The 11,724-nt window shown below is 40.0% G+C and overlaps 1 protein-coding gene across 1 annotated transcript in view; it reads left to right on the top strand.

The window, feature by feature from the left end:
- Positions 1-11,724, top strand: part of FKBP15 (FKBP prolyl isomerase family member 15) — a 65,094-nt gene that overhangs the window by 28,418 nt on the left and 24,952 nt on the right. The window contains exons 6-15 of the mRNA XM_019635796.1: positions 165-171; positions 262-364; positions 847-953; positions 2,407-2,521; positions 3,960-4,069; positions 4,593-4,700; positions 5,150-5,244; positions 6,105-6,207; positions 9,184-9,355; positions 11,002-11,138. Coding sequence (XP_019491341.1) covers positions 165-171; positions 262-364; positions 847-953; positions 2,407-2,521; positions 3,960-4,069; positions 4,593-4,700; positions 5,150-5,244; positions 6,105-6,207; positions 9,184-9,355; positions 11,002-11,138 — 1,057 coding nt within the window. The remainder of the gene's footprint in view (positions 1-164; positions 172-261; positions 365-846; positions 954-2,406; positions 2,522-3,959; positions 4,070-4,592; positions 4,701-5,149; positions 5,245-6,104; positions 6,208-9,183; positions 9,356-11,001; positions 11,139-11,724) is intronic.

Below are 11,724 nucleotides of genomic sequence, written 5' to 3'. Positions count from 1 at the left end.
CAACTTAGAATGTTTGAAGAAATTTTATGTTTTAATTATTTGATATGATTTACAGGGAGCGAGAAGGGATCTTACTCTATTACATAACAGAATGCTTTTTCCCCACAACCCACACCCTAAACTCTTGCCTTCCTGCTTGCCTTTCCTTCCTCTTCTTTGCCTAGAAATCCTGTGTTGTAAGCAGGTTTAGGGTGGATGGTCAGCCTTAGTCTTCAATTAAGGACCCATACATAGTAACCAAAATGCCTGTGTCTGTTTCAGGAAGTGAATGCTCTGCGAGGAGCCGGGCAACCCATGGCAACTCCATCAATCCAGCCCTCTTTTCAGCCAGCCCACCCAGTGCTACCACAGATGACCTCACAAGGTAAGGAAGCTTTCTGAGGCTCTGTGGCCTTGAGTTGAGTCAGCACCAGAGTTATCATCACTGCTCCTTAAATTGTTAGGCTGCACCGTTTCAGCACTGAGAACTGGACTAGAGTGTAAAACTTACCAGTTTGTCCCTGACTAGGGAGTTTTCAGACCTGTAGATGAGTTTGGTCTGTTTGCTGTGTCCTTGATGTGTTGCATTGTCAGTTTTGGAAATCTACACTCAGCTAATGTGATTATCTCCCTCCGTGTAATTCTGTATTTCCTGTCAGCTGATGGGCTTGTCAGTCTGTGTCATATGCACCTAAGAACACCCACTTCCCTTCCAACGCCCATTGCTGACATGTCAGTAGAATTGATTTAGGAGATTAGGTGAGGAGAGTGGTCAAGCCTAAAGCCTGAGAGTATGTACGGTGCTAGTCCAGACTTGTACCCAGAAGCAAATATAGGTAATGGTGAAAACTTCTTGCTTTATCTTAGCACCTCAGCTGCCTGTTTCTGGGCTCCAAGCACCCTCTGCTGCCTCAATGCAAGTTGCATCTCTCGATTCCCACTCAGCTGTATCTGGAAATGCCCAGTCCTTTCAGGTAACAACATTTTTAAACCATATCAATTATAAGCTATAATTTATTATGGTTCTAGTCAGCCTCTTTTCTTCTGCACAATTCTTACAACAGCAGCTCCAACAATCAGAGATCATAATTTTTCTCCTTCCTGAACCACCACTTTTTCATCTCTAAACCAGTCAAAGGATTACTGGGTTGTTGTAAAGATTAAAATGCAAGAACAAGCAAAGCACCTGGTACAAGGCCTGGCACCTAGTCAAGGCCCAGTCCATATGTGTTTCCTTTTTTTTCACACCTGTCTAACTGAGGGGTATGTATTTATGTTTTCTGAGTTTTTGTTTATCAAATAGCTGATAGGCTAAGATTCTGCACTATACTCAGCACAGGGGTTATAGGTTGAGAGTGGAGGCCGCATAGAAAATACAGCTGTTTTTGTACGGAGCTATCTAGTTATCCTCTAAAAGCAGTCCTTTAAAGTGGGTTTTTTCAGGTTTTATAGAGGGCGGGGGCAGCAGCCTCTCTGCCTTTGCTGACTGTTTGCCAGGATAGGGGACTCTTTCTTCTGCCCCAATACATTGGATGGATAAGACATACTCCCAGTGATAATGGGCCCTCACTTCCTTGGTGATTCTCAGTGGAGGAGTGGGAGTGTTGGTGGGCAAAGGGACGGTGCGTATCAGAATTTTAAAATGTCCCACTTGCCCTCTCTGCACTCCCTGATGGAGAATTGCTATCCTATAGACTAAGATTTTTTTTTTTAATATAATGATTGGGTAGTTATATCCGTCCCTGGAAATGAGCTGGATTTCCTTAATTCAAGGAAGAATAACCATCATCATTAAAATGATAGCTGCTGTTTATTGAGCATTTACTATCTGCCAGGCACTTAACTTATGAGCTTTTAGGAACTTTATCTATGTATCACTTCATTTAGTCCACACAACAACTCTAAGAAGTGGTATCATTATTTTCATTTTATAGTTGAGGTGACTGAGGCTCAGAGGAAAATGAGAGCTCTTGTTTTTACACAGATAAGCATTTGAATCTAGCAGGGGAGAGGCATCCTTTGGAAATGGCTGGATTTAATTTGGCATCTCAGTGAACACCGCTCCTTTTACCTCAGTGGAAACAAAGCAGTTTTCTTAGGTTTAAAATTTCTTAGACCATCAATAAGACCAGTGGATGAGGACTGAATTCCTATTTAAATAAATCCTATCACCAGAGGACTGGGGAATAATCCGAGACACCCTTCCCTCACTTTCTGGGTAGGACTTACGTAACTGGGTACCACCGGGTTACATAGCTAACACTCCTGCTGCAATTCTTACCCAATACCAAACCCTGATCTCATCCATCTCCAGCTTCAGTAAGTTTGAGCCTCCTCTCAGCTTATCCACTTTATTTCATCAAAGACAAATTAAAAAAGAGAGACATGAATGTTTTATAAATTGGCTTTAACTTGGCATTTTCTCAGCCCTATGCAGGTATGCCAGCCTACGCTTATCCCCAGGCATCAACCGTCACCTCCCAGCTGCAGCCTGTTCGGCCCCTGTATCCAGCACCACTCTCTCACTCTCCCCATTTTCAAGGTAGGGTATAATCCCCTCAGTTTCTCTTCTTTTGCTCTTGCTGTGCTTATCTTCCTCCCATCCCTTTTTCATGTTTACTCCAGTAAGATCTCTGCACTTTTTAAAATTTTTTTTCGTTAAACAGCTTTGTTGAGGTAACATTTACACACCATACAATTCATCATTTTAAGTGTATAATTCAGTGTTTTTAAAATAAGTTTACAGAGTTGTGCAACCATCACAACAATCCAATTTTAGAATATGTCCATCATCCCTCAAAAAACCCTCACCTCACTTTGTGGATTTTGTCTCTTGCATTTTTTTCCTGCCAGCCCTTTTTAATTTCTCTGTCAGAGTGGTTCTGTAGAGTTTATAGAAAATACTAAAACATTGGAGGAAATTGGGAGACAGCATGATGACTGTTTGTGGATGTTTAATATCTCAAATTAAAGCTTCTTAGTTAAAAATTTTAAATTATGAAAATAATATGCTTTTATTAAAAAGTCAACACGAAAGTGTATAAAGTGAAAAGTACTGTCCTCCATCATTAAAACCTCCCGACTATAGGAAACTTGTTATTAACAGTTACTTGGGTAACTTTTTCAGATCTCTTTTATGCATGTACAAGTGGCTGTCTTGTATAAAAAACAAAACAAAATAAAATGTGAACAGCTGGGATGGTGTCTTACCTCCTTGCTCTGCAGCTTGACTTTTGCGTAGCAATCACCTTTGGTATTAGGACAGTGGAAGGAAGAAGCAAGTATATCCTCCAACATAATTTATGGTCCTGGGGTGGTAAGGGTTTCCTGGATGGAACCTTTGTCTGGAGGCCCTGCCCCTTCTCCATCTAGGAAACCATCAAGCCTGCAGTCTTCTCTGTATAGGCTTCTCTGATTGTTACCATCCCTTCCCCCTTGCCTCCCAGAGACATAATTGTGTATATGAGTCAACAAAGAGTTAATCTTGTTTTTCTCTCTGTTCCTTTTGTACCTTGTACATCATCCATTTTTTTTGCATTTAAAACACTCTGTTGTAATAATCTGTTTACATGTGAATCTCCCCCACCAGACTAAGCTCACCAAGGGCAGGAACCATGTTTTATTCATTGCTGTATCATTAGTACCTGGTACAATGCCTGGCATGCAGTTAGACTAATGGAGAAGCAATCTGAGCTGCTAGTGCTGTGGCAGACCCAAGTGGGCATACTTGTGCCCTTGGACCAGACTGTATCCTGTGATGCAGTTTGCAGGAGCGTAGCTTGGTTATTGTTAGCTCTGAAGCCCTTTGCCTCTGTCTGCTCTATGCCTTCTCCTAACAGTGCAAATCATGTACAGCATTTCCTAGTATTGTACTTGGAAATGTTAATTTCTTTCTTTCCTCTGCTGAAAGAGCTGTTGGTTTTCCTCATACAGTATCCTCTGCTCCAGTTTCATGTTTCTTTTGGATTATTTCTGTTTAGGAGCAGGTGACATGGCTTCATTTCTCATGACTGAAGCCCGACAACATAACACTGAAATGAGAATGGCTGTCGGCAAAGTGGCTGATAAAATGGATCATCTCATGACTAAGGTGACTAAGTCAGGGTGCGGGCTGTGTTGAAAGTGGGGTACAACCAGGGCTATACTACAGGTAAACCCTCGCTTGGTTTCCTGTATTTATAATAGTTAGTAGTTATTTCCCTAGAACAGAGGTCGGCGAACTTCTGAGACGGAAGAGCCAATCCCGTCCCTCACAACAATTTAAAAATTATTCGAGAGCCATTAAACAAATGAAATCACCATTATGTGAATAATATCCTTTAAAAATTTTATAAATGAAATTATGATAGTTTTATTTTCATTTTCAATTTTACTTCAGAGCCACATGTATGTACCCAAAGAGCTGCATGTGGCTCGTGAGCCGCAGTTTGCTGACCCCTGCCCTAGAAGGATAGGTGTTATTTTGGGATCCGGTTAGCAGAAGAAAACTCTAGCTTACATTAGAGATTGTCTTAGAAACTCATTAACCCCCTCAAAAAAGTGGTCCTATCTTGGGTACATTGTATTTTTCCGTTTAAAAGTTTCTCACCATCTTCCCGTTACCCCTTTTGCAGGTTGAAGAGTTACAGAAGCATAGTGCCGGCAATTCTGGGCTCATTCCGAGCATGTCGGTTACAATGGAAACGGGCATGATTATGAGCAACATCCAGCGAATTATTCAGGTGAGAGTGGCTGGGAACAGAAGGCTCAGCCTGGCCGTCTTACTCCAGTCTCTCTCCCTAGATGTAGTATCCTTTAAAACTTGCACTCCGGAAATCGAGTGTATGTGATAAATGCTATACTGAGTTGAGAAAATCTGGAAAATCCATTATGGCTATATTTGGTCCAAGTGACTTATCACCACATAGCAGGAGGAAACATTTCTTTTTGACCGCATTTCAGAATTTCACTTCATTTTGTAGCCATTTATGTGTTTAATCTATTGGGCATAGTGATTTGTATTCATAAGGTATAATTTGATATGTTGTTTTAAGTGTTATATGTATATGGACATAAGTTTTTTTGTCTCAAAATATACAACAATGTATATGTGACAGTTCAAGTTGATTCCCTTTTATCTAGCACTTTTCTCTTGAAAACATAAGTTATATATCATAGATTTTGAATTTAGGAAAATGAAAGATTGAAGCAAGAGATCCTTGAAAAGAGCAGTCGGATAGAAGATCAGAATGACAAGATTAGTGAACTAATTGAACGAAATCAGAGGTAATGACAGGTACGGGGCACTGGATCGGTTGGACAAAAGGGTTTAATTTGTAAATGCCCAAGTTACATAAGTATGTTTGTTTAGGGCAGTGTATCTGTATTTCTGCTATTGCTGTTTCCTGCCTGTCATGTGAATTATTGCTTATTTTCTGAGAGGCATCTTAGTAGAAAGAGCTCAGTAGGCTGTGATGTAAGGCAGACCTGTGTTTGAATCCTGGCCTCACTCCTCGGTTGTTACCTGGCTTTGGGCATTTTATTTATTCCTGCTGGCCCTGGTTTCCTCATCTGTGAAACTGGTGTTAATACTTAGAAAATGGGTATCAACTCTTCTGTCTTGTGTGTAAGCCATTTAATCAACCAGAACTTCATTGATTTCCATATTGAACTCAAGCATTTTGTAATTTTTCTAGACCCTCTGAAGATTTGGGGGCCATGTTCAGGGGTACATGTCACAGCGTAATAGCATTTCAGTTAAAAAAATCATTCTCAAAAAAAAAAAAATCATTCTCGCATATTTCTCTTCTCCAGTGTCTCTTGTCTCTCACGTGGAAGAGGGGAAGAAAGTGGCTTTTTTTCCTTCCCTCCTTGCAGCCTTCTTACTCCAGTCTCTTTCCCCCTCACCACACAGCCTGCCCCGTAGAAGTCATCTCCTTTTCATCATGCAAATTCAAAGCAGTCACCTCAGGTCCAGGTTTCTGCCTCCAAATTTGATGACTGCAGATCTAAGGAAAACAAAATGCTTTCAGATTGTTTTTCATGGAGGCAGAGAGCGATGTTGTGAGGACTGAGTGTGCATTGGGTTGCACTGGTATACATTTGGTGCTTGATAAATGTTGTCTTTTTCCCTATTTATCTCATAGGTATGTTGAGCAAAGTAACCTGATGATGGAGAAGAGGAACAACTCACTTCAAACAGCCACAGAAAACACACAGGCAAGAGTATTGCATGCTGAACAAGAGAAGGTAAAGTAACTGGGGAAAGAAAAGCCCAAGTCAGGATGTGTAGAGCTAAGGAGTGGTCCTGTGTACGTACTCACCAGTCTCAGCAGAACTTTTGTCATCACTGGGAAGAGAACTAGAAATCCTCCAACAGATTTCAATATATTTATCATCCAAATTTCTGTTTTATAATATGCCTTGCAATAAGTTGACTCAAAAATAATCACTGATCTTAGTAATTTAAGGTAAGAAATACACATCTTATTAGAAACTAAATTTACTCTGTTGACAAAATCAGTAGAAAATTCCTATTTTGTCATGCAACAAATGTTTTTAGTGAAATTGAAGATTGTTTAGCTTGCTTCCTCTTCTGTGTTTAATTTGCTCCAGAATATTGTAAAGCACTGCTGTTTGACTTTAATTAGTTCAGAATTAGGAATTTCAGCTTGTTCCCAGAGTAGCTACAAGGAAGACTCTAGTGGGTCTTGGGTTGGGATCGACTGATTATGAAGCCCATCCTCCCGTCCTTGCTCCAGTGACACTGTGTTTATCCAGAATGGATTCCTTCCTGATTGGGCTACCACCCCTCAGCTGGGAGATCTCAACCCTTTCTTCTGCTATTTGCTCAGAGGTTTAAAAAGTAGTTTATATTTTATATTTGAATTTTTCTTAAAAACATGAACAATTGAATGGACTGCACTTTATAACTTGTGGAGTTTACTCACTTTCTCACATTCTGATAATGTTGAGGACTCCTTACTTACGTCTTATGCTATTATTTCTTTGTGTTCTCTTAGCCATAGTATCCACTCAAGTGCTGGGTTTTCGGAAAAGTCATGACGTATTTTTTCTCTGTTTTTCATTGCAAAAATGCGTCATGACTTTTCCGACAACCCAATAATATCTTTGATCCTTTATCCTCAAATAAGCAATGCCTTGCCCTGCACAGCCCTGTCCAGTCCTGACCTTGATTCTTTCCCGTTGTTACCTTTCACCATCCCTTGTTTGTTGTGGCCAACTCCTAATGCCTGGATGGATCAAGTTCAGTAGTGTGTGACATTGATATCATTAAACAGTACTCAAGTCACTTTTTACTATTTCTCTTTCCTCTACTTTTATTTTCTCTCCTTCCTTTACTCTTTGTTTTTTGTTTTTTTTTTTAAGTCCTTAGGAATCACAGGGGCACCAAGATAAATTGTTTGGTCTCATAAGTCAGGTCTAAAATGATTGTTATAACTTGTTCTAGATCAGTGATTCCCAGACTTTATTTACAAAAACAGATAGCAGGTCAGTTTGGCCTAGAGGTCATAGTTTGCCAACACCTGAATTAGCTTGTTCATCCACTCAAATGTTTCATATTGATAAACTCCAAAAATGCCTGGCACAGTGCATTGATCCTGGTAGATACTCTATTTATAATAGTAAAAACAGTAATAGCAGCTAATATCTGTCAAATACCCACACGGTTCTAGGCACCATACTTTACACAAATCTGTTTGAGGGCATCCCCTGGGCCATCCATCAACTGTTCTTAATGAGTCAGGTACCAAATACCATATGCTTCACTTGGTCACCTTTGTTTCCGTGGAACTTTCCAAGGCTTCACTCTGCCGTTTTTCTTTTGATCCACTTCTTTCTTACTTAACAGTCTTCCCTGTGATATCTCTCCTCTTAAAGGGAGGTAATCAAGGTCCTTTTATCCCTGGAGACAGCACCTTCAGAGAGCTCAGAAAGTTATAGTTAAGTGGCCTCCTCCGGTGGTCTTAGCTGCTGCAGGGTTTGTGCAAGTGGTCCTCACTCTAATGTTAGTGAACTCTCAAGCCACAGGTAGGTGCAAAGCTCTCTGAGCATTGCTTAAATAAATAAATAAGTTTAAAATTTCAGTGGGCACAGTGAATACCGTAAGGAGGACGAGTGACAATAAGAAAGCAGACAACTGTAAAAATGCATGTAAAGTATAATAGTATAAGAAGAGTAATGGTATTGGCAGTATAATAGTCAGGAGAGACAGTCCAACCCCATACATATGTTGCTGTCCAAAAATGAAGGCTAGGCACCAGCAGAGCAACCACTCACTGCCTTTCCTATCATCTGATTTCTTCTAATTTTTATAGGAGCACATCAGTTCAGGTGAAATTAATGTGATATTTGTCATTTGTTTACCATTCTTTTTTATTGATATGCTTTTAATCATTTTCATCATCACCCCTAATACACAGAACATCATTAGAGGGTTTTCCAGGGTAGTCATTTTGGTTTCATCAGCTATTACTTGAGAATATTTTGCTCTTGTTTAGTGCCATTTAAAATACATTGAAAAGTCAAAAAGGTTGAAGTGTTCCCTTCTTTATTAGCTCTTTTCTTCCAAGAACCCTGGAAGCAGTAACTCTCATGGGACCGATCTTTACATTATATTGTAGTATTACTACTAGTACAGTACTACTAGGGAAAATTCAGATTCAGAAGTTGATTGCCATTGAACACATTCAGTTTAAATTTTAAAATATCCTTTTTTACTTAAAAAAATACATATTTATCTTAGAAAAGTTAGAAAATGGTAGGAATACCACTTCTCATGTATCAGATTGGTAACATTTAATTACAGGTTGTGACTATATCCCATGCCACTAAGTACCCTTTCATGACACCATTCTTAATAGTTGCATACAGGATAGGTGGTATAATTTGCTTAATCAAGCCCATTTATTAGCATTTATTTTTTCATTCTTTTACAACTATAAACAATGCTGCATTAAACATCCTTGTAGCAAAATTTTTGTAATCTTGCATAATATTTCCTAAGGACAAATTTCTGCAAGGGAATTTCTGAGTCACAGACTTTGCACATTTTGAAGACTTGATTTTGGTTTAATGTAAGTAAAGGTGGGTTTAGCGCCCTTCCTACCAGTTCATTCAGCATAGAGTATGTGAGATTGGCTCATCACTTAGAGACAGAGTACACCCATGTTTAAAGTGATGTCATACTTTGTTACCATTCAGGCCAAGGTGACGGAAGAGTTAGCATCAGCCACTGCACAGATCTCTCATCTACAGCTGAAGATGACTGCTCACCAAAAGAAAGAAACAGAGCTGCAGATGCAGCTGACAGAAAGCTTAAAGGAGACCGACCTCCTCAGAGGCCAACTCACCAAACTGCAGGCAGAGCTCTCAGGTTTGTCCTTGGTGGAGAGGGCTGGGACTTTGACCATTCAAACTTCAGGAGTTAAACTATTTCCTTCCTCCCAGTACATTTGGCATAGTGCTCATGAAGTTTGTGAAGGACTGGGACAAAAATTAAGGTGGACCAGTATAAATCTATGTGATTGTTTGACATAAAGGACAAAAAAAGAACTGACTATTCATTTAGCTGAGCAGTGGCCACCGTTCCACTTTGTATGGGCAAGTGTTGCCTTCAGTATCTTTGGTACTTTCGATTGGCCTCATAGGCCTGGAAGAGTTAATGTGTTCCTCTACCTAGTGATACAGAGGACATGTATGAAAGAGGTGCTTCCTGTACTGGTTGCCTCTTTCATAGAGGATGGATTCCAGCTCCAGCCAGCACTCAAGGCCCCTCCAGCCTGGCTTATTTCCCATGTTGCTCATCCTGATTTTGGACATGACAGCCAGTCTGCTGCTACACTTCAGCATGTCTTGTAGTTCTTGTCTTGCTTTTTATCCATGTTGTTCTCTGGGCTTGGTATGCCCGCTATCACCGATATTATTTGCCTCCAGTTCTTTCCAAAATCTGCCTCTTCCAGAAGCTTTCCTGTTTTTTTTCTAGAACATTTGATCTCCTTTAAAATCCCTTATCTTTGAGTACATTATTTTTTACCATTATCACATGTACTATTTATACGTCTGTTTCCCCCTCTAGAATGCAAGCCCCTGGAGGGCAAGGATAGTGTCTTGCTCATCTTTGTAAAGTCCTTTCCTCCAAATTAGTGTTAACTGAGTGCCTGGCACAAAGGTGGTACTCAAGACATGGTGACTTGAACAGAAGATTTGGGGAGACCAGCATGTTGATTCATCCACTTCAGTGCGTAGAAGCAAATGCGGAAGGCACAGAAGGGACCAGTGGGAGGGGCGTAGCTGCTGGAGCGACAACGGAGGAGGGAAGAAACAAAGTTTACTTGCCTGATGGAAAGCTAACAAACACTGATGTCAGTTAGTAAAGTGATATCTTGACGATAAAGCCCATTTCTGTTAAAGCATAATCTGTGCACACATGAGAGACTGTCTTAGATTTGAATGTCATAGAAATATCCTCTTTTCTGCTTTTATGGTACCCTATGACAATTACCTCAAGAGTGCCATAGGGTCTCAAAAGTTTTCCAAACAGAATAAATTTTGATGCATTATATTTTAAAGAAATACATCAAATAGCTTTATTTGAGAAGGGATGTTTTGAAAGCAAGCTCTTGGTAGAGTGTCCCAGCTACCAAGAAACTTAAGAACATCTTACCCAGGCAGCGAGAAAAGGCTGGACCAACACCAACAAAGATCTGTCCAATGTGTTGAGATGGTGACTGAAATGGAATTGTGGGAGTGATGTATTTTGAAGGTGGTCTCTGACTGCTTGGAATTTTTCCATTTTGTATATGTGGAAAGTGATACATACAGAGATAAATATGGGTTGGTGGAGGGAGTCAGTTTATGGCTTGAACCAATACTGGCGAGGCTGAAAGAAGTGAGGGGAAGATGCTTGAGGGGTAGGGTTGGGAGATCACAGAATGCAGCTGTGAAGAAGCTTCTGGGATGCCAAATAGCGCACCACAGCTCTGGTTCTGCAGCCAAGTCTCTTCTGCTGTTACATCCCAGAGCTCCAAGAGGCCTCTGAGCAAGCACAGTCCAAATTCAAAAGTGAAAAGCAAAGCCGGAGGCAACTGGAACTCAAGGTGACGGCCCTGGAGGAAGAGCTGACTGACCTTCGAGCTGAGAAGGAGTCTCTGGAAAAGGTAAGTTTTATAACCGAAGTTTCTCTGTTGAACCCAAGTGACCAGGATTAGCTGTTTAATAAACATTTAAATTTTCCTTTCAAAGAGTGCAATAGTATGTGCTCATTGTAACAAATACAACAGAAAACTGTAAAATAAAAAATAAAATTTATCTTTTCCTTCCTCTCTAATCTCATGCATTAGAGACAACATCTTTAAACAATGTATGGTTATCCTTCCAGATTTTTTCCTGTGTGTATAAAACATACATACACACACTTACACACATAGCTACACTGATAGCATTTTTTAACAATAATGGGATCATGTTTAATGCTTTTTAAAAATATGGGCATGGTACTAATAACAATGAGAGCGTTGTCATTCTTTTTAACTACTACATTAGTAGTTTACTATGAGGCTGTACCATAATTTATTTATCTGTCGCCCATTGATGGGTATTTATGTTTCTGTGTTTTCACTATTTAAAGCATAGCTGCTTTGGACATCCTTGTACTATACAGCTGTTTTTGCAAATTTGTTTGAGCATTCCCATAAAATGGATTGCCTGAATTAGAATTGCTGGATCAGAGGAAATGCTACACAT

This window comes from Hipposideros armiger, unplaced genomic scaffold (genome assembly GCF_001890085.2).
Source record: "Hipposideros armiger isolate ML-2016 unplaced genomic scaffold, ASM189008v1 scaffold_24, whole genome shotgun sequence".
Lineage (NCBI taxonomy): Eukaryota > Metazoa > Chordata > Mammalia > Chiroptera > Hipposideridae > Hipposideros > Hipposideros armiger.
The sequence above is the reverse complement of the archived record's forward strand: the minus strand, read 5'-3'. Positions and strand labels throughout refer to the sequence as shown.